We start from the raw sequence: 22,903 nt of genomic DNA, 5'->3' as shown, positions 1-22,903 counted from the left end.
TGCAGCCCAATTTTGAGAATTTGTTTAGTAATAAAATTTTGTATTATTTAACTATGATACCGAAAAGACGTAATATCTAATAACCTAATAACCAATCAATTGGTATTCATGAAAATAGAACGGGGAGATCTAATTGGTCAAAAGTTTCTTCCGGCATCATACAAATTACCTTTAATAATATTTTTTTTGTTAAATAAACTAGAGAGAAAAAAAAAGGCTAAACAAATAATATTTTTTATATATTATTTTATCATTATCATTATATTTCTGGCGGTAATACAGAAAATAAAAGGAAGCATGTGAGAGTTTAGACAAAAAAGGGGTTCGAGTAATAGTAGCGCAGCCCCTGTGCGTGGACTAGTATGGCAAAAAATTAGGATCAAACTTGAGAAAACATTCAATTTCAATAGATGTTGTCTCTTACCCGAGAAGGAATTTCTGTCCTAAAATAAGAAGCAACTGAAAACAAGTTCTATAAGCAGCTGCCTTGTATCTTAGTCTTTTGAGTGCAAGCACCATCTGTGTTGAAGTTATCTCCAGAAAGTTCCACCAGCTGCCTTAGCTGCTGCTTAGGTATCATTTGACTTCCTTAATTAGTAGTAGCTTCGAGATTTTTTTTTTCCTAAAAAGAGAATCTTCATGGATAACTTGGACCCAGATGCCCAGGAAACAACAGACATTCCACTTTGCCAACCAAAAAACCACAAAATCCATATCTTGCTTCATTAAAATTCCAATCAGGGATAGTGAGGAGCAAGCTGTTTTTTTCATTTACTCTTCAACAACATTCACCAGCTCGTATTCCACCAGCGAAAGGTTGTTAACTTCTTTCACTGTGAAGCTTGCAGGTTCAGTCACTTCAACACGGCCCCATTTGTCCACAGCAAGCCTCATCGAACCCTTGAACATGTCAATCTTTGCATTCCGCAGGATAACAGTAGTGTCCGGTTTCATCAATTCCACTGGAAATTAGACAAAGTTTCACTGTAAATGATAGCACTAGTAATTCATAGAAAAAACATAAAACACTCCATACATAATCAGATTTTGCACGTTTATACAGCGTGCAACCAAATCTCTATTGGCACGTGCAACAATACTTTCTTTGGGCCTGACATATACAAGAACTCAATGCACATGTAAAAAGTAATTTGCATGAGCGGATACGCGTATATCAACATAAAAATTAGATACATGAAATCATAGTTGCCGGCAACCCCCAGGCCCCAGCTACTTGGCCAAAAATATATATATATTATCATTAGCACTGGTAAAAGACAAATCCAAGGATATACCTTTCCCCATTAATGATATGGCATGGGGAGTAAGCAGAAATGGAAAACCATGGCAAGTAAGACTCCTCCCATAAACTGCATCCATAGAACATACATAGAGGGCGTTTGTAGTTTAGTATTAGCACAACAGAACCTTAGCATCAGTTCTGTTCAGAATCTAAAGGAGGGAGACAGAAACACAAGGTTTTTCCATTCAGTGGCAAATGGGAGGAGAAAGAAGAATTTCATCTCTAATTTGGAAGTTGATGGAGGAGTGTTGTCCCACCCGGCAGAAATTGCAAAGGCTCTAGTAAACCACTTCAAATCTATTTTTAGAAGGCCTATGAATGGGAGAGTGTGGTTGGAGGGATTGGATAAGCCGACTTTAAGTGCAAAGAAGAGAGAGTGGTTAGAAAAAAGGTTTGATATGGAGGAGGTAAAGGAAGCAGTATTCTCAATTGATAGGACAAAAGCTTCGGGTCCAGATGGGTTCACAATGGCCTTTTACCAGGATTGTTGGGATATTTTGGAGAATGATCTTAGACCAGTTTTTGAGGTGTTCCACGGGAGGGGTGTAATAAGCCCGGGCTTGAACTCAACTTTCATTGCTTTAGTCCCAAAGAAGAAAGATGCTTCTCAACCAAAGGATTTTAGACCTATTAGTCTGGTGACTAACTTGTACAAAATCATTGCAAAGGTGTTATCTCTCAAGATAAAGAAGGTGCTCCCCTCTATTATTGCACCCAACCAATGTGCTTTTGTGGAGGGAAGACAGATCACCGATCAGATTCTCATTGCAAATGAGAGATTGGAGAGCTTTAGAAAGTCAAAGAAGAAGGGAGTGGTTTGCAAATTAAATTTGGAAAAGGCTTATGACTTGGTTGATTGGTCTTCTTGATGGAGGTGTTGAGGAGTTTTGGTTTTGGAGACAGGTGGTGTAAGTGGATCTGGGGCTGTGTTAGGACTTGTCATAATTCTATCCTGGTGAACGGGACTGTGGTTGACTTGCGTTGAGAGGTCTAAGACAAGGAGATCCTCTTTCCCCATTTCTTTTCACCCTGATTGTTGATGTGCTTGGGAGATTGATCCATAAAGCAGACTTGAGGAATTTGATAAGAGGGTGGAGAGTAAGAAGGGAGGAGGTTCCCTTAACACTTCTACAGTTTGCAAATGATACTATCCTTTTCTGTGAAGGAGGGAACTTCAATTGGATCCGGAATCTAAATTTGACAATACAACTCTTTGAGCAGATATCTAACCTCAAGGTAAACTTTGATAAGAGTTGTGTGGCGGGAGTGAATGTGAACAAAAGGGACCTAAGGGAATTTGCAGGTGAGCTAGGTTGTGCAATTTCGGACTGGCCCCTGACATATTTGGGCCTCCCTTTAGGAGATAATCCTAAGAGTGTTAGCTTTTGGGCTCCGATAGTGGAGAGGTTTGAGAAGAGGCTGGCGGCCTGGAAGAGAAATTATCTTTCTTTAGGTGGGAGAGTCACTCTCATTAGGTCTACCCTAGATAACCTACCTGTCTACTATCTGTCAGTGTTTAAGATCCCCTCAAAGGTTTCAAATCTTTTGGAAAAATTAATAAGGAACTTTCTCTAGGAGCCTAGAGAGGAGAAGAGAGATCATAGGGTGAGTTGGGAGGTGGTCACTAGGTGTAAAAAACTAGGAGGTCTTGGGATTGGTAATTTCAAGAAAATGAATATGGCTCTACTGGAAAGTGGTTGTGGAGGTTTTCAATGGAAAGGGATAAATTGTGGATGAAGATTGTGGCTAGCATTCATGGGCTGGAAGACAATGGCTGGGATTCTGGAATCTTGGCAAGGGCTTCAGCTGCTTCTCCTTGGAAATCCATTCACAATCTGCTTCTAGTTTTCTCCCCTTGGATCAGGTATGGTCTAAACTCTAGTAACCGAATAAAATTCTGTGAACAACTTTGGGTCGGGGATTCTCCTCTGAAGGACCAGTTTCCTTCCTTGTATGCTCTATCAGACTTGAAAAATGAACCCATATCTTCTTTCTTGGTCCCTTCAGCCTCCACTTCTGGCTTTGGATGGAACCTTGGCCCGCATAGGGCAATTAAGGATACAGACATGGATAGTTTGGTAACTTTGCTAGCCTCCCTTGAGATTGTCTTCCTAAACCCTGCTAAGGAAGACACCAAATGTTGGACCCTTTCTAGCTCTGGTACCTTTTCTTGTGCTTCTTTCATTGAAACCTTCACTCAACCTCCTATCCCCTTTGGGTTGTCCTTTCCAATTAAGGAAATTTGGAGCAGGCCTATTCCTCCTCGGGTTGGTTTTTTTTGTTGGGAATTTTTCCTGGAAAGAATCAACACTTTAGACTTACTTCAAAGAAAGAGACCCAACTATTGTCTACTTCCTAAAAGATGTGCTCTTTGTAAAGTTGATGGGGAATTTGGCTACCACCTCATGGTCTCTTGTAACGCTGCTAAAACTGTTTGGGAGTGGGTTTTCTCCCGTTTTGGGTGTTCTTGGTGTCCTCCGGAGACTGTCCAAGGTTTGTTTTCTCCTTTTTTCAGTTGGCCTAGGAAGCGAGGGAAGACTATGTGGAGGTGTATTAGGGCAGCGATATGCTGGTCATTGTGGGAAGAAAGAAACTCACGCATTTTTTTCCAACAAGGAAAGAACATTGGAAGAATTGTTAGATCGAATCCTTTTAAGGGTTGTCCATTGGCTAAAATCTATGGAGTTATTTTCAGATTTTCCTGTGGATGACTTGCTAAGAAACTAGAAAGAGATTGCTTCCATTGCTAGATGCAAGAGGACTCTTTGTCCGTTTTGGTCCCCTCCCCCCTCGGGCTTTATAAAGCTGAATTTTGATGGCAATAGTGTAAGGAATCCAGGGCCCTCTGGGATTGGAGGAGTCTTCAGGAATGAGGAAGGGATTGTTACTGCTTTATCCTTTGGCCCTATTGGAGAAAGTGACTCTCTTAGGGCTGAGATCCTTGCAGCGCTTGAAGGAATTTGAAGAGCAAAGGAACTAAATATCAGCCGTTTGATCCTAGAAGGTGATTCGAAGGTGGTGGTTAGATGGTTGAAGACAGAGGACAGTGGTTTGTGGAACTTTAATAATGAAAAAAAAAACAATTCTTATGGCTGGGTAGGTGTTAGTGGTGTTAGTGAAGGGGTATTTCAGTCTTTGTACTTGTTGAGAATGCTGATGTGTACTGTTATGTTAGTTCGAGTGCCTCTTACTTAAAGAAGGGCACTCAAGTCTTTTTCAATAAGTCAATAATATAATAATAGGTCTGGCCGAATCAAGGGATTAACTTTTTTCCCTAATTCGAACCAGCCTTTCTCTCTTTTCTCTCTTCTCTCTTTTCTTCTTTCCTCTCCTACTTCTTGCTGTCTACTTTACTCTACAGTCAACGAACAAGACAGAATTCTATGGCAGGTCAAACTTCAACATGGTATCAGAGCTAGGTTCACCAAATCAGACTTGCTAGAATTCTGCCTTCTGCGCATTCGAATTAGGGTTTCACTTGGGGTTCTCAGTTGTGAGTTGGAGACTGGGAAAAGGGCTGAAAAGGAGTGATCGCCCTCTTCCCTAGGAGGTCTCTATGCCTCCGATTGTGTCGTTGGTGATTGGTTGCTGTGGTTTCTAAGCCCTAGTTAGGGCTGGTACGTGTGGTGCAGTGGTGTCTCAGCCCTTCGTATGGTTGGCCTTCAGGCGATGAGGTAAAGTTTTTTTTATATATTTTTTTTGTTATGGAATACATGAGAGGTGTAGTACAGTTCGCATGATGGGTTTTTAGATTGCAGTATGCTAGGGTTTATGCTAGGGTTTATTCTGGTTTGTGTGTGATTCGAATGGCAATAGTGTCTACTTAATGGTGAAGCTTCCTATAGTTGTGGATTAATGTTGGTGGTGTTACAAGTGTGGTTTTCAGCTTTTGATATCGCTGAAATCAGTGTGTAGACCTCGGTGAGTAGGGGTTGTGGTGTTGTAGTTTTCAACATTTAATACTGCTGAAATCAGTGTACAGACTTCGGTGAGTAGGGTTTGTGGTGTTGCAGTTCTCAGCTGTTGAAATCAGTGTGCAGATTTCGATGAAGTGTCTGTGTGTAGTGTGCAGTGTGTAGTGCTCCTAATTCAGTGCTCAGAATTAAGGGAGTTCGGCAATGGCAGATAACAGTGATAGTAAACCTAGTGTCATGATATCTACTGACTACCTGAATGTCCAAATGACCTCCATTAAACTGAATGGAGAGAATTATGTCCCTTGGGCCAAGTCTGTAGAGGTTTTTCTGAAGGCGAAGAAGAAAGTGAAGCATATAAGAGAGGAGAAACCCCCCGCTAATTCTCAGGAGTATGAAGACTGGGAACAGGAAGATGCACAGATCATTACATGGTTGTGGAACAGTATGGAACCCAAAATCAGTGTGAACTTCATGTTTCTTGACACAGCCAAAGAGGTGTGGGATCATGCCAAGAAACTGTATTCAGGTCAGGATAATACCACTAGGGTATATCAACTGTATCAGGAATACTTCAATCTGCAACAGGGAAATCAGAGCCTTGAGGAGTACTATGCCAATGTGAGGAATATCCGTAATGAGTTAAATGTCTATCATCCTCTCACTTCAGATGTCAAAGTTCAACAGCAACAGCGAGAGCAGCTTGATGTAACACGGTTTCTGGTGGGGCTGAAGTCTGAGTATGAACCAGTACGAGCCCAGATACTAGGGGGATCTGCTCTTCCATCTTTAGAGGAGGTGTTTGCTCGTCTTCGGAGGGCTTCCATTGGATCTATGGACTCTAATGTCTCCGATAAATCAGCATTTGCAGTGTCAAGAGGCCGAGGTGGCAGAAGTGGGACTCGAGGAACCCAGCCTGGCAGGAGTGGTAGTGGTGGATCTACACATATCCGTGGTGGTGGTCGTACTGGAGGCAGAGATTCAGGGGGAGCTCGTGGTAGAGGACGTGGCTCGGGTCCACGGAAGTGTACTCACTGTGGTTTGGATGGACATACCATTAACTACTGCTATGACTTACATGGTCCTCCCTCGACGTGGGCCAACCATGCCATGACTAGTGACACCAGTTTCAGCCCTACACAGGAGAAACGGTCAGCTGACCCGATGCCTTCTACTCCCTCAGATGGTCCAGGCAAGGAGATGGTGAGTGTTCCTCGTGATGAGTATGAGAGGTTTGTTCAATCCAAGTCGCAGCAGAACACAGCTTCCTTTGCACACTCAGGTATGGCTTGTTTGGCATCCACACCCAACCCCTGGATTATTGACTCTGGAGCCTCCGATCACATGACGGGAACTCCAGGTGTGTTTTCATCTCTCACTCATTGCTCAACATCACAATCTGTTACCCTTGCTAATGGCTCCACGTCATCTATCTGTGGTGTTGGTAATGTTGACCTAGACCCTGTATCCCTATCCTCTGTTTTATATGTACCTAAGCTTCCATTTAATCTTATGTCTGTTAGTAAGCTGACCAAGTCACTTAAGTGCTCCATCACTTTTTACCCTTCTATGTGTGTTTTTCAGGATCTCAAGACGGGGATGAAGATTGGTGGAGGGCATGAAGCCGGTGGACTGTATTATCTTGATGGTGGTGGACGAACGTCAACGGCTCTTCAGTCATCCATTTCTCCTCTCCAGTGGCACTGTAGATTTGGTCATCCTTCGCTGAAAGTGTTGCAGTCCTTAGTCCCTTCATTGAGTCAACTTTCTGTTTTAGATTGTGAGTCTTGTCAATTTGGGAAACACCATCGTGTTCCCTTTCGTTCTAGGGTCGATAACCGTGTGTCGAGTCTTTTTTCTTTAATTCATTCAGATGTTTGGGGTCCTTATAAAGTGATGTCATATAATGGATACCGATATTTTGTTATTTTTGTTGATGACTGTTCAAGAATGACGTGGCTCTATTTAATGAAAGAAAGAAGTGAATTATTTTCCATCTTCCAGAAATTTTATGCTGAGATCCATAATCAATTTGGTGTTCACATCAAAATTTTCCGTTCTGATAATGGTCGTGAATACTTGTCTTCATCTTTTCGAGAATACTTGGACCAACATGGCATTATACACCAAACTTCATGTACCTATACTCCGCAACAAAATGGGGTTGCTGAGAGAAAGAACCGCCATCTTGTAGAAACGGCACGCTCCCTCATGCACCACATGAATGTTCCCAAAACTTTTTGGAGCGATGCAATGCTCACCTCTTGTTTCTTAATTAATCGGATGCCCACGTCTATCCTTGATGGTCGTTCTCCTTTTAGTGTCTTATTCCCCAACATGTCTCCGTTTCCGCTTTCTCCTCGGGTATTTGGGTGTGTCTGCTTCGTTCATAATCTGAGTCCCGGGACTGACAAGTTAGATGCACGTTCCATGAAGTGTATCTTCCTTGGTTATTCCCGAACTCAGAAAGGGTACAAGTGTTATCATCCTAGTTCTCGTCGTTCCTTGGTATGTGCTGATGTTACATTCTTTGAGTCTACTCCGTTCTTCGTGGGGTCCGGTGCTGCTGCTTCCCCCACATCACCACCTCCTCTTCCTCTTCCTGTGGCTGATCCACCTCCTTTGGTTCCAATCATGCCTACGTCCTTGCCTCCGGTGCCACCATTGGTTGACCGTCCACCCATCCGTCACGTGTATACACATCGCCCACGTGTACCGGCTGCAGCTCCTCCAGCTTCATCACCGTCGACAGATCCAGCTCCAGCTTCGACACCAGCCTCCGACCTAGATCTTCCTATTGCCTTACGGAAAGGTAAGCGTACTTGCACCCTTCACCCTATTTCCAATTTTGTTTCACTTACCCACCTCTCCGCTTCCCATCGCCAGTTCATATCTTTGTTATCCTCCGTGGTTGTTCCTAAGGATGTCCAGGAAGCCCTTACCTCTCCAGAGTGGTGCCGTGCTATGGAAGAAGAGCTCTCTGCTTTGCATCATAATCACACTTGGGATCTCACCGCTCTTCCTCCTGGGAAGCAGGCTGTCGGTTGTAAGTGGGTGTATAGTGTTAAGTACTTGCCAGATGGTCGTGTTGAGCGCCTGAAGGCGCGGCTGGTTGCCAAAGGGTACTCCCAAACCTATGGCATTGACTACACGGAGACGTTCTCCCCGGTTGCTAAGATAGGGTCAGTTCGTGTCGTCATCTCTCTTGCAGCTATGTCTGGTTGGCCTCTCCATCAGCTCGATATCAAAAATGCCTTTTTGCATGGGGATTTGCTCGAGGAGGTCTACATGGAGCAACCACCTGGGTTTGTTGCTCAGGGGGAGGATGGTAAGGTATGTAGACTTAAGAAGGCTATTTATGGACTTAAACAGTCCCCTCGAGCATGGTTTGGTAGGTTCAGTGAGGTGGTCAAGAAGTTTGGTCTGAAACAGTGCCAAGTTGATCACTCTGTCTTCAGTCTTGACTCTTCGGCAGGTAAAATAATATTGGTGGTGTATGTGGATGATATCGTTGTGACTGGGAATGATAAAATGGGCATTGACAGATTGAAGGCATTCCTACAGGAACACTTTCAGACAAAGGACCTTGGCAAGTTGAAATACTTTTTGGGCATAGAGGTAGCAAGATCTAAGCATGGCATTAATTTGTGCCAGAGGAAATATGTGCTTGATTTACTGGAAGAAACAGGATTGTTGGGTACTAAACCGGCTGAGACACCTATAGAAACAAATACGAGGCTGAGCAGTGATATAGGTGAAGTGTTTGAAGAGCCTGGAAGATACCGACGACTTGTAGGCAAACTAAACTATCTAACCATTACTCGGCCAGATATTTCATTTGCGGTTAGTGTGGTGAGTCAGTTCATGCAGAAACCTTTGGTCCCACATTGGAATGCAGTGCTAAGGATTGTGAGGTATCTGAAAGGAGCTCCTGGTCGTGGTTTGCTGTACAGAAGTGGTGGAAAACTGGTAGTAGAAGGATACACCGATGCTGATTGGGCAGGTTCTATGTCTGATAGACGATCTACCACAGGCTATTGCACCTTTCTGGGAGGTAACCTGGTAACATGGAAAAGTAAGAAGCAAACAGTTGTGGCAAGAAGCAGTGCAGAAGCGGAATATAGGGCCATGGCACATACTGCTTGTGAACTAGTGTGGCTGAGGAACCTTCTACAGGAGATAGGATATGACATCAGTACTCCAATGAAGCTCTACTGTGACAATCAGGCAGCGGTTCATATCTCTTCCAATCCAGTGTTTCATGAAAGAACCAAGCACATCGAAGTTGACTGTCATTTTGTGAGAGAGAAGGTGCTGAATGGGGTGATAGAAACTGCATATGTTAGTACGGGAAACCAGTGGGCAGACTTGTTTACAAAAGGCTTGAGTCGGGGGAGAGTGGACTACATATGTAACAAGCTGGGATTATATGATATATACTCACCAGCTTGAGGGGGAGTGTTAGTGGTGTTAGTGAAGGGGTATTTCAGTCTTTGTACTTGTTGAGAATGCTGATGTGTACTGTTATGTTAGTTCGAGTGCCTCTTACTTAAAGAAGGGCACTCAAGTCTTTTTCAATAAGTCAATAATATAATAATAGGTCTTGCCGAATCAAGGGATTAACTTTTTTCCCTAATTCGAACCAGCCTTTCTCTCTTTTCTCTCTTCTCTCTTTTCTTCTTTCCTCTCCTACTTCTTGCTGTCTACTTTACTCTACAGTCAACGAACAAGACAGAATTCTATGGCAGGTCAAACTTCAACAGTAGGGACATTGAGATTCAGTACAGTTGGGTGAAGAGGAGTGCCAACTCATTTGCGGATGGGTTGGCCAAGCAAGGAGTGAATAGGGAGTCTGTTTTTTGGGCTAGTTTTTAATCTTTCTTCTTTGCATTCCCTTTGTTTTTTTGTTTTTGGGGAGCTAAGTTATTTTATCTCCCCTTTTGTATCCATATTCCCTAAAGATGGTGTTATTGATCAAAAAAAAAAAAGATGGCCAGAGATGTATCTCAAGTTTCAAAGGAAAAAAAAAAGTTTAAAATATGACTTTTTCACAATTAATCTGCAAGAATGCTCGTCTTTCTACATTCTAATGATTATATTTGGTCTTTCTAACTCGGAACTAATTTTTTCAATATTTGTTTGACATCAATGCGACTTGAATGGTTTAGCAATACCTACATGACCAGTTACAAGCTCACCAAATTGATATCAACCCTAACCTTAAATCAGCTTTTTTTTCCCAGAACTCCATTGTTTGACATAGTTCACCCTACTAAAACAAGAATATGCATAAATGAGCCCAGAACCTCATTCACTTGTGACAGAAAGAATTAATACAACGTGATTATTAATATAACAACCTTTCTCAAGCCACACATTGGTTTTGAAACTCTAATACAACAATCCTTCTTAATCTATGCAACATTTACAAACAGTAAAAATAAAAAGACCTCATTGGTAAGCTTATCTCATAGTCAAATACACTCTCCTGAGCTAATGAATTGAAGAAACAAAAATGAGTTCAGAGTTCAGATTCTCTTTTCAGGGCTATGTAGATGCTAAAGGCTTATGTGTGTGATAACACACACATCATAATTCTAACTTAAAGTTTGAGGAATGTCAACAAGGTAACTCAACTGATTGGTTTGAACCATGACCAACCATTTCATGCATTGATGTAGGAACCAAGATTCTAAGTATCGGAAATGCCAAGTGTATCGGAAAGGCAATTTTAAGAGACGTATCGGGATACACCTTGGATACACACGCGTATCAGAGAAAACTAAGATACGCATAGATACACTTGGAAACACTATAAATACTTTAATAAATCATAAAAATACATCAACAACACTACATATATAACCTCAATGAGGTGTATATACATTAAATTAATATATTTTAATGGTTTTATGAAGAAATATATTGTAGCTAATTATAATTTTATTAAAAATCCTATGACTAACTATAATTTATAAATTATAATTCTTAAGTTTTAATGTTTTATGGGATAGGAAAACCCAACTCTCCTATCCAACCATAAAACATGCATTGGCACAACTTCTATGTGAAAATATAATTAATAATATTTATTATTTGAATAATTACTTTTTAGTAGACATTTCCAAAAGTAATAAAAAATAAATAAACATTATATAATATATTCAAAAAATAGTTGCTAAAGAAGAAATTTCAATTGCTTTGTGGATATGATAGATTATCCACAGAATTATAACATATTCAATCATTGTGATCAAATGATAAAATATAATTAATTCATTAATTATTTTTTATTCTAAAAAATATAAAAAAAATAGTTATTAAAGAAGAAATTTCAATTGGTCTATGGATATGATAGATCATCCATAGAATTATAATATATTCAATTGTTGTGATCAAATAATAAAATATAATTAATTATTATTTATTTTTTAATTCTAAAAATATAAAAAATCAAAAAAGTATTAAAGAAGAAATTTCAATTGCTCTATGGATATGATAGATCATCCATAGAATTATAATATATTCAATTGTTGTGATCAAATGATAAAATATAATTAATTATTATTTGTTTTTTAATTCTAAAAATATAAAAAATCAAAAAAGTATTAAAGAAGAGATTTCAATTGCTCTATGGATATGATAGATAAATCCATAGATCTAAAACATATTTAGTCTTTACAGGCAGAGAAAAAATTACATTTTCAAAATTTTTGTTAATTTATATTTTCCCCAAATATCTTCATGAAATTTCCATAAATATACTGATAGCCCAAAAAAAATTGTGATTTTGAATGTAAAAAATGTAGTCCAACAAAAATTTAAACATTCAATAAAAAAAGAAATCACAAGATATTATAAAAATTTGAAAAAATTTACCTACTTTTGTCATATTTTTTCAAATTTTGAAAAATCTTTAAAAAATTAACGATTCACACTAGTTTCTTGCAAACTTTTGCAAATCTAGCACTCTAGGAATGAAGTTTGGAGTTTTAGAATCATTTCGGGGTGAAAGAAGGCTTATTTCGGGGAAAAGAAGCTTGCTTTCCCCCTTTAATTTTTTTAGTTTTTGGTCTATTCTTTTTCGTCGATACGTACCGATGCACCCCCACTACGCCCCCGATATGGGTCCGATACGCATGAAAAAAGACGAAACGTCCAATTTCCATGCGTATCCTGTATCTATTTTTTCAAAGATATAATACGATACACCCCGTATCGGGTGTATCATATCGAAATTTTAAACCTTGGTAGGAACCCAGCTAGGGCATAGCTTGACCAAAACACGACTCCTTAACCTAACTTTGCACTTTACAACCTCGCGTCTTAACTGGGTGGAGGCTACTAAATCAATGGTTGCCTTTTTTCTAACTCAAACTTCCATTAAAGCATAAATACAAAACAAGAAGATAGACCAAGCACGAATCCTAAAATCCTACCGCCTTACACCGCTCTGACTTTCTAGATATCTATTCAAGAAAGAAGCCAACAACTTTGGAGTTCATCTAACCACATTTTCAGCATTCTATAATCCTTGCCTACTACTTCATGAGCAGCAGCATTTTAGATCTGTATACAAAAAGAAATTGACAAGAAAAGCTCATTGACAAACGTAGGGCATTTCCAATGACCAAGAAGGATCTCTTTTGAGACAACTTCGTTCTCTATCTGCCAACAAAGGGTGAAGCTCGGTGAGTAGTTTTCAGCAATCACAATCCAGAACATCATATCAAAAGCCAACCTTGATGCCTCACAACCAATGGTCAGGTTCATGCCTCATGCAACCAACCCCAATATAGTTGGGACAGAATGGATACAGGTACTAAACAGGACAGAATGGCCAAACAGGATTCATGTAGCCAACCCCATATAGTTGGGACAAAGCTTAGACTTAGATGATGATGAATATCAATTGGGAAATCTTAATAATTAAAATGCTGTTCACAGTTTTAACCCATGGATAAAATACAAGGACATGATAATAACCCATTCCAGGTGATTCTGCAAATTCAGAATTTCAGTATAATGAATCTCCAATTCCTCTTGAATTATCATCTAACTTGTAGACTTATGGCATAACCAATCAAAACAACTCAAGTAACAAGAGACAAAGAGGACGAGACATTGCAGGAAAAATCCACTTAATAGAGTCATCAGGATGAAAATTGGAACAAAATATCCCCGCAAGGCCACACTCTTGCTCTGTAACTTGAAAAAGAGAATGTAAAAATGCTCACATGAACATTACATCATAGTTAACAAGGAACAGAAGAAAGTGATGCCACCTACTAGAGGCACTACAACATGTCAGGTTCCTTTTCCAAACCACATCAAAAAGCGTGGAAGAAATTTGGAAAGAACTAGTCGAGCATTATCTCTATCTAGGGGTGACAATTTCTAACCCACCCATTTACTAAGCAGGTTAAAAATGGGTTGAATCACCCATTGGACAGGCTTTAACCCTCCCTCTCTCTCTCTCTCTCTCTTAATTCTCAAATCCGTAATTAACTCTACCTTCCATTATCTCATTAATTCCCATTGTCCCTCCATTTAAATTCAAATAACACATTAACTCAACATGTAATTAATTCCAAGTACTAATTAACTCTAGCCATAATACTCAAAACGTGATAATTGCTAATAGTTAATAATTAACCCAAACTACTAATACCCAGTTCATTGCCATAGATAACTAAAACAACTAACACCCACTAATGCAATACATTTAACTCAACATGTAAAAAATCATATGAAATATGAAGTGATTTGATCCATAACACTTACATGAAAGGCAACCATTCTTACCACTATGTCATGCCATAATAAGTTATTTAACTTTTGCAGCACCTTCATATAAAATGTAAAATTAATATTTTTCATTATCAATATAATTTATATTGATTTCCTAGATATACATGCACATTTAAATCGCTGTAATAAAATTCAGGCAAAACATAAACCAAAATGCTCATTGGTCTTAGTTTTATTGATTAACCAGATTAACCAGGTGGTAAGCCCATTCAAACAGTGAAAATCATCATTTATTCAGGACCCAAAAAGGTCACCGGGTCACCAGTTCAACCATTCAATCTGGTTCAAATCTTACAACACTGGTTTAATTCTTCTTCTATTTTCCACATATTCAGTAGTTTACACTTGACATAAATTATTATGTGTTTGTTATGTATCTATACAATATTTATAGTCATTTGAAACTGGGACTTAGTGTTAATAATGTATGTCTGGGATCTTATTTAAGAGCTGGGGTGCGGGCTGGTCCAGGCATTAGCCCAAACTGTGCCCCTTATTGTAGAAGCTAAGCTTGGCCTCAGCCGGCCCATGATCACCACTAGTGTAAGACCACAATGACCCAAAGCACATCCCTTAATCATTACAAGGTTAATGGAATGGGCGGGTTGGATTGAGTCAAGGCAAGTTTTGGTTGGGGGTCTACCCATTTAATTTTATTTAAATGGGTTCTTAATGAGTTAGCAGGTTAGATGAATAGGTTGCATCTCTATCCAAAGTCCGAAACCTGCCTAATTGCCAGTTTGCCACCCTTATCTCTATTTGTAGCTAATTATTAGCTATGGTTGGGCTTGTTTGTGTATCAACTATCAACTATTATGTTAGTATAGCCATAAGTGTGAGATCCTGAGATTCAGGGTTAAGTAAATTAAGCTCATGTCGCATGCAGGTCGAGAATCCATCATTGATCATCGTTTTGGGCTTGAATGTGGACCAAAATTATTGTATCCTTTTTCTGGTGGGAAAATGGACTACACAATGGGCATATCCATCCCCCAAACCCTGAAACCCCTAGAACCCCCAACATTGGTGAAGGCAGGACTCATCCTAGGTCCCCACTACAACCAGCTAACTAGCTAACTAGCTAGCTATCTAGCACCTTCATTACATGAACTAGTCATTGCAACAAAAAACTTCAAACCAAGTAAAACCCATATACAAACAAGAAACTAGAAATTGCTCATGAGCATGGAAACAAATCTTCTTTATGTGCAAATGGGCCAGTAAGCATGCTTAAGGCAAAAAACGTGTTCAAATCAAACGATAATGGGGATAAATAGTTCCTTCCAAAACTGGAAGCGTTGAATTTCCACACCTTTTGATGGAGTGTGATAGAATTCAATAAAGTGGAATGGACATAATTTATTTGGCTGTATTTTTTGCTAGAAATACCTGTCTATTTATTTGTATTCCCTCATTATCTAAGTTTCTTTCGTCTTTACTAGTGTTGCATGGACATGGAAATGGTAATCAGAATCTGACACATGTAAAAGAGTTTGACTGGGCACAATGAGAAAACATGGATTGGGCTCAGACATTTTATACCTGTAAGAAGCGTTGTCTTTGTTACCAATTAATGTTTGATATAAAAAAGAAATGGAATTCATCTTGTACATCATATGTTCATTTATTATGTCAAATAAGCTTGGAGATTGGAAGGAAATATCATGTAAAAGTGTCCCCAAGAAACCATGGAGTGTCTATCCAATACAGACACATCGTCCACTCAGGAGAGTCCATGCAAATGTGGTGTTTACCCAGATCAATTATTAATATGTTTCTTTTCGTTTATTACTTATCATACTCAATGTTTTTTCATATTTTATATGCTTATTATCTATAGAACTGTTTGGATATTTTCAGATACCTTCCGGGCATACCATGAGTCTTGAGACTTAAAGCTTGAGGCCTTGAGCACCTCTAGAAACACCAACCTAGACTTCTATATGGCATATGCATGCAATATAATGGGCAATTACTAGATATAAGTATATAACCATGGAAACACCAATGCATAGTATAATCAATTATAGAAAACCAAACCTTGGTCATTTCTGGCTGTAAAGATTATCATTCCAGTCTCATCACCAACCAAGCATTCTGCAATGCGCATCTGACGTACTTGAGGCCCATCAGGCCGGCCTTTCTGCAATACCATCTTCGAGCTCACCACCTTTACAGTAAGAGTGTGTCCACTAGTTCCTGGACGAAGCTGATCAACCTTGATGAACACTGGTTTCCTCATTCCTGGTTTTGCCTCAGCCATTTGCAAAACAACCTCGAAGTGCCAAAATCAGAAAACTTTTCAAACAGAATAACCTTAAAACCCCAACACGTGCAACATCAAGGGGGCAGGGACAAAACATTTTGGAATCAACAGATTCAAAATTTAAAACAAGAAGAAAATAATCAGACGTGATACAGTGGATTTACAAAATAAAAATTTCCGGATCAGAAAGGAACGAGTTTAAACGTGGAAAAGAATTCCATACTTCGCATGAACTTCCAATAGCCACTTCTTTTTCTTCTACGTTTCCTTTTTATCATTTTTTTGGGCGTGTTTTGGCAGCACAACCTCTAATCTTATTGGGTATTTATTATCTTCATACCGATCCATCAGGTTCTCAGTTTGGGACAGAGAATGAATAAATAAATAATCGAAGCAAATCACTAGAAGTGCAACCTAACAAAATAAACCCTAAATACCAAATCAAAACCCTAATTCCACAAGGAAAAAAGCAACAAAAACATTCGCATTACGTTGGTCAGAAAACATGGAAGAAAAAAAGTAGAAATTGAGTTTTCGGTCCATAAATGATGATAAAAAAACCTAGTTTTCAAATCGAAGGAAATGAACATTGAACATTCTTCTTAATCCAGTCGAAAGAGTCCAAGAATAAAAAAATAAAAAAAAAGGAAAATGAAGAGATAGAATTCAGAATCACCTTAATTGCAGAGGCAACAAACAAACGCAGAGCAGCGACTGAGAAAGATCTTAGTTGGTGCTGTGTAGTTTGTTTGAATAGGAAGCCACCGTCGAACTTCACTTTAGAATTAAGTTTAAGGCGTTCATGACCGTCGATCTATGACCATTCATGAAGTAATCCCAGTCGTACATGTGGACGTTGTTGCATAGTCTGCCAGAGTTCTTTCCAAGGTAGTCCGGATCTACTACTACCAGTAACAGACAAATAAAAAGGCCAGACACGTAGTAACAGTTTTCAGGGAAAAATCTATCATGTGGAAAAGATATGGTATGGGAAGAGTTTTGACCAATTAAAACCTATTCATGAATTTTGATAAATAACACAGATTGATAAATAATACCTGAAAAAATATGATTCCAATTGATTGGTCAGAAAATTTTCAGATATCATATTTTTTCCATATCATAGTCGAACCTAGTTTTCAGTTTTGTGCTCTCTCCATCTCCGGTCTCCTCCAATAGAGTTGCAAACGGATGAATCAAATTGGATATAGAATCATGTCCAGCAGATTCAAATCGAATTTGGATTATAATGTATTAAATAGTATAAATAAATGATCAAAATATTATATATTATTAATAAAATGAATTAGAAGTCTTTAATATTACATTTATTAAAAAAATGAATTAAAAATTATCTGTATGAAAAGGGTGGGGGTAAATGAGAATTGGGATCTGCTCCTCATCGAAAGCGCCTCACACTGAATTCACAGCCACATCCACATCCACCCTGCATTTGGAAACATCTCCCCATGAATAATAAATACAAGTATGGGAGATGTTCCCGATGTGCAACTAGGGCATGCTGTGAGGTCTGAGCCACACTTTGTGAAGAGCAAATCTTGTTAGACAGTTTTGTATGCCCTTAGCTTCAATCAAAATTATGTACTTTATGAGTTTATTGTAAATGAATAAAAGTGCATATTTGATTCATGTTCCCTTGGTATGTTTCTGTGTAATACCCTTAAACTAGACACTTAATGAGACTCGTGTTAGTTTAGAATGTTCATAGCCAGTGGGTCGGTCTGGGGAGATCTATCATGACAAGGCTGACACTGTGGTGCCACCAAGTCGGTCGGGGTGGCCTGTCTCAGCTGCCAGGGTGAGACCCTAGGCACATACAATGTAGGATTAATTGAATCTTTGAACTGGACCAAATTTCCAATATTGCCCTGGACCTTGGAGATTGATGGGCAAAACTGGAAAGTTACACCCGACCCCTAGACTCGATTATGATACTGCACTAGGTGTCGGATTGGGCTATCTTTGATGTACCAATCAATGAGATCCTTAGCGAGGGTCAAAACCTGGGTATGTTGGGACAGTCTGAGAATTCATCTAAGTGGGTGATCATAGTGACAGGATCAACCCCTTTGTCGGACAAAGGTAATGATCGGGGATGCACTCTCACTGATGGAAACCAAGACTACCGGCAATCGATTTCAATCGTTGAGATTTGTTTTGCAAAGTATATTTTATATGAGATATAAAAGTATATATATTATGGTTTCTAAAATGTTTGCAAGAATGTTTTAATTCCCGGGATCCATATAAGTAGAAAGTGCAACATTGTTCCTTACAGCCGAGGGAGAGGTCCTCTCTTGTCGGGCAGTGTATGATCATTATGGGCTGAGAGGTTAAGTGTAAGACCATTGAGGATAATACCTGATGGGCTAATTTTGCATCTGCCCACAGTCCCTGGGTGTTATAAGGTGGCTTGTCTCAGGGACCACTTAGGGCAAGTGTTGGGCCCATAGAGCTCATTTGATGGGTTTCAGGGGGTGCACTGTCCATAACAGTGTATTCGGCCAGGCCTTATAACAAAGGCTGGGCTGAACCCATGTGGCGGATGTGTAGATCAATGCTTGGGTCCCACGCCATACAAGGAAGCCCAACTGGGCAGCAGTTAGGAAGGTTAAGTGAGCACATAAGCTTAATGGGCCTAAAGCCCATTTCGAACTGGACTTATTTAATAAGTTAAATATGGGCGAATTCTGAGATGGATTAGCAGATAGGATAGGGTTAAGACCCTATCCACTCAGAGAGTCCAGATTCATATTCAGATCTAGAAACCTCCTAATGAGATTAGGAGAAGGCTGATCTAATCTATAGATAAGATAAGGGTTTATCCTTATCACCTAAAGAGAAGATTGATTCAAATATGACTTGGATAAGCAGCTCCTAATTGGATTAGGAGCTGATCCTTTGGGTTTACAAAAGAAGGAGGGGGCGGCAGCCTTTAGCAGAATCACATAATCAAATCCTCTTTAGAGCTGAAACTAGAGAAGAAAGATTTCTGCAATCCCTGCAAAGATCTTTCTTGCCGCCTCCTTCCTACAGCCGCCAGACATCCAGTTCGATCTCCAGTTGTGGGAGAAGTCAAGATTCAATCTTGACATCAGTTATTTGAGAAAGAATTGATAGGAAGCTGTGCTCACGTGCCATCCTGTTGTTTCTTGCGAAGGACATAATTCTTGGAGAAGAATACTACTGATTCTACTCCATCCTGCACTGCGCCATCTTCAGTGGGAGCAGTCTTTGGATCCTTCCTTGGGCGTGAACACCTTCGTTGGGGGATACTATTTCTTCGTATCAGGTATAATCCTCTCTTACTCCTTTTAGTTCAGATCTGGTTCAGTTTATGGTTCAAGAATGATCCTTGAAAATATGATTTTCTAAATGGGGAATGCGATTCCCAGTTGAAGGGAGAGAAATTTTTTGAAATTCGCCCACCTTATTCCACAAGATTTGGGCGTCCATACGATGGATCTCTCATCCCTTCAAATCCGGACTCAGTAAATGAGGATTTCTAAGGATATTAGGTTCCCTTGACTTGAGTACCCATCTTGTGGAACCGCTAGGGGTGCAATTTGGGCGGGCCTAGCTTGAGCCCGAACCAGCTTAACCCGGAATTTTACACGGGCTAGGCTTACATTTTCGGTCCTCAGGCTACGCTTGGGCCCAAGAAACCATGTTTTTTATTTTTCGGGCCTAGTCCTTAGGTAGCCCGAGCCCGGTCAATTATATACATTTATACATATATTTTTCCGATACCATATATATATAACATCTAGGGTTCGACTATGATATGAAAAAGATATGGTATCGGAAAAATAAATGACAAATAAACCAGAGTCATAAATGTGGTAGAGAACATGGTGTTATTTATCAAAAATCATGGGTGGGTTTTGATTGGTCAAAACTCTTTCCATATCATATCTTTTCCGTATTATAGATTTTCCCATAACATTTGTATAGATATTTTGCATACATAAATATATGTATATGTATTTGCATAAATGCATTTATATATGTATAATTTTAGAGTGGGTTCATTGACTAACCGGAACCCAGCTCGGGCCCGAGCCCAACCCGAGTACATCAAATTACAGGGCGGGTTGGGCTCAGGTTGGAAAAATCCGGCTTGACCTCTGGATCGGGCCACGCTCGGGCCTTAAGCCCAAATTTTAGGGTCGGGCCTGGGTTGACCATAAACCCAGCCCAACCCACTCGACTTGCACCCCTAGGAACCGCATCCATAATCACTCTTGCCCTCTCACCCCTCTCTTTACCAAGATGGGCTTCAGTTAGTGCAAGACCCATTTGAACAACTCTTACAGCCTTGCATTGGGAATACCTTTGAAATTTTGTACTTTATTTTATTTTATGGGAGATATTCTCGATGCAAGGCTATAAAGGCTGTTTGAACATGCCTTACACTGACTGAATCCGGTTTTCGGTAAGTTATTTACCCGGGTAAATGCAACTACCTGTGTAAGTTTTTCCTGGGAAACGCTTATCCGGGTAAGTGCATTTACCTATTTTCTTTTATTTCTCATGTAATAAGGATAAGGTAATGATCATTTTAGTCATAAAAATCCATTATTAAAAGGAGTATTATTATATCCCATTCAAGTGTTAGCAACTTTTCTCCCAAGTGGGAAAATTATTTACCCACCTAGGAGATGGGTATCACTTACCTGGGTACTCGTGATACCTAGGAAAATAAACTTTCCCTGGTCCCCACATTAATATGAAAAGTGAACATGGGATTCTTAGTAGGGGTGATCATTTCAGCCCGATCCGGAAATTCCGGGCTTGGGCTTGGGTTTTGTGTTCAAGCCTGGCTTGGGCTTGGGCTTGGGCCTGGGTTTTGTATTTAGGCCCGGCCCTGGCTCGACCTGTATATATTTAAACTTACACATTTTGTGTATAATGTATCGATATGTATACATGTTATTTTATATTATATTATATGTTTTATATATAAATATTATAATATGACATGTATAATTTATATTATATAATGTATAAAATAAGTTTATATGCATGTTATGTCATTTAATATGTAGATATGTAATATTTTGCATATGAGTGACATTGACCCGGAATCAGACCCGGCCCGGGCCTAAGCTATAGCCCTTATCATAAGTGCAAAGCCTGGCCCATGATCACCCCTAATTCTTGGTCAATGGAAACCAAAACTTCATTGACCAACATTCCCCCTCTCAAAATCCAAAAAAAGAACGCTCACTAAGTGTACAAAAACATTGAAAGTTTGTTTGCCAAGATAAACGCATTTCCCTATGAACATATATACTTAAATTGAATCAGATCGGATTAGATTATATGAGATTAGATAGGGGTGGGTCCATATTCGATACAAATCGAATTCAAAGCAGCCTTAATAGGATTGAACTCAGATTTGAATTCTGATAATCGGGTACCATTTGCAGCCCTATTCTCCAACATTAAAAATATGATTTTTTTTTTCTGAAAATAAAGAAGAGAGTTCACCAATTATATATCATATAGTTTTATTTTCGAGCATTCTATTTCCATGGATAGCATTTTCTCAGTTTTGAATTTTGTTAAGACCAAGTGACCAACTAACAAGATAGAAGGTACTTTACCTCGTACGATTCTCCTTCGTTCTCTTGGTTTAGTTTGGGAACGTCTATTTGCGGTGTACAGTTTATATTTCTACTCTCTCAAAAATTTGCATATTACATTTTTAAATTTTGTATTTGCACTATATAATTACATTTAGAATGTAAATTATGGGTTTGGGAGATAAGGCCTCCCCCCTCCCCCCATCTCGAAGTGTTTTTAACATAACCCAAAAACAAAGTTTGGACACAAGGTGCCATGCAACAATTGTATTTTCTCTTTTATTACACATAAGCACAAGGCAAACATAAACACAACAATACAATGGAAACTTTAAAATGATGCTCCATTTCAAAGTGATTTTCACATAACTTGAGAAGAAGAACAAAATGCTTATACCTGACCAGCCAATCAAGCAAGATTCAAACATAATTGCCTATATGATACTGATATGCCACTGAAATTGAATCATACAATAAATACCAAGATATCAAACACCCAAGTTAACGATCCAAGGTGCCAATCAGCTGGTTGATAAGGTCTCCTAATGATTTTGGCAAAGACTTGGGATCGAATCCCGTCTACACCTAAGATGGGGGATTATAGTCTTATGGACAAATAAACATGTTCATGCATCGAGGTCGAGTCAGGCTTCCTACTTATAATAGAAAATATCCAATCTCAACCCCAACCCCTATCCTAATATAATAAAGCCCAAAGCCAGATGTACATAATAATACATAATTTTTATTATTAATTACATTATAGGCTTGGGTCAGACTTATTTAAAAACTCTAAGCCCAACTCGAAAAATAATTGAGTATAATACTTGCAATATTACAAGTCCTGAATATGTGTAAGGCATGTTCATTTTTTACTTACCTAAAAAGTATGTTTATTCAAACAATTGTACTTGTGCAGTACAAGTTACCCCAAGTAGAGAGAGAATTGTCGGTGCACGAATAGGTTGCTTACTCACCTTGCATTATTCGGGACTCCGGG

General features: G+C 39.2%; 1 protein-coding gene across 1 annotated transcript; it reads right to left on the bottom strand.

Annotated features, from left to right (window-relative positions):
* Window positions 1-373: 373 nt before the first annotated feature.
* Window positions 374-17,124, bottom strand: LOC104593214 (uncharacterized protein At4g28440-like). Its single transcript, XM_010252978.2, has 3 exons — window positions 16,971-17,124; window positions 16,069-16,303; window positions 374-962 (listed from the first exon to the last, which is right to left on the bottom strand). The coding sequence occupies exons 2-3, from the start codon at window positions 16,289-16,291 to the stop codon at window positions 772-774; spliced, it is 414 nt and encodes a 137-aa protein (XP_010251280.1). The 5' UTR covers window positions 16,292-16,303; window positions 16,971-17,124; the 3' UTR covers window positions 374-771.
* Window positions 17,125-22,903: the final 5,779 nt, after the last annotated feature.

This window comes from Nelumbo nucifera, chromosome 3, assembly GCF_055504915.1.
Source record: "Nelumbo nucifera cultivar China Antique chromosome 3, China Antique-T2T, whole genome shotgun sequence".
NCBI classification, from domain to species: Eukaryota; Viridiplantae; Streptophyta; class Magnoliopsida; order Proteales; family Nelumbonaceae; genus Nelumbo; species Nelumbo nucifera.
This window is presented reverse-complemented; position numbering and strand designations above follow the sequence as displayed.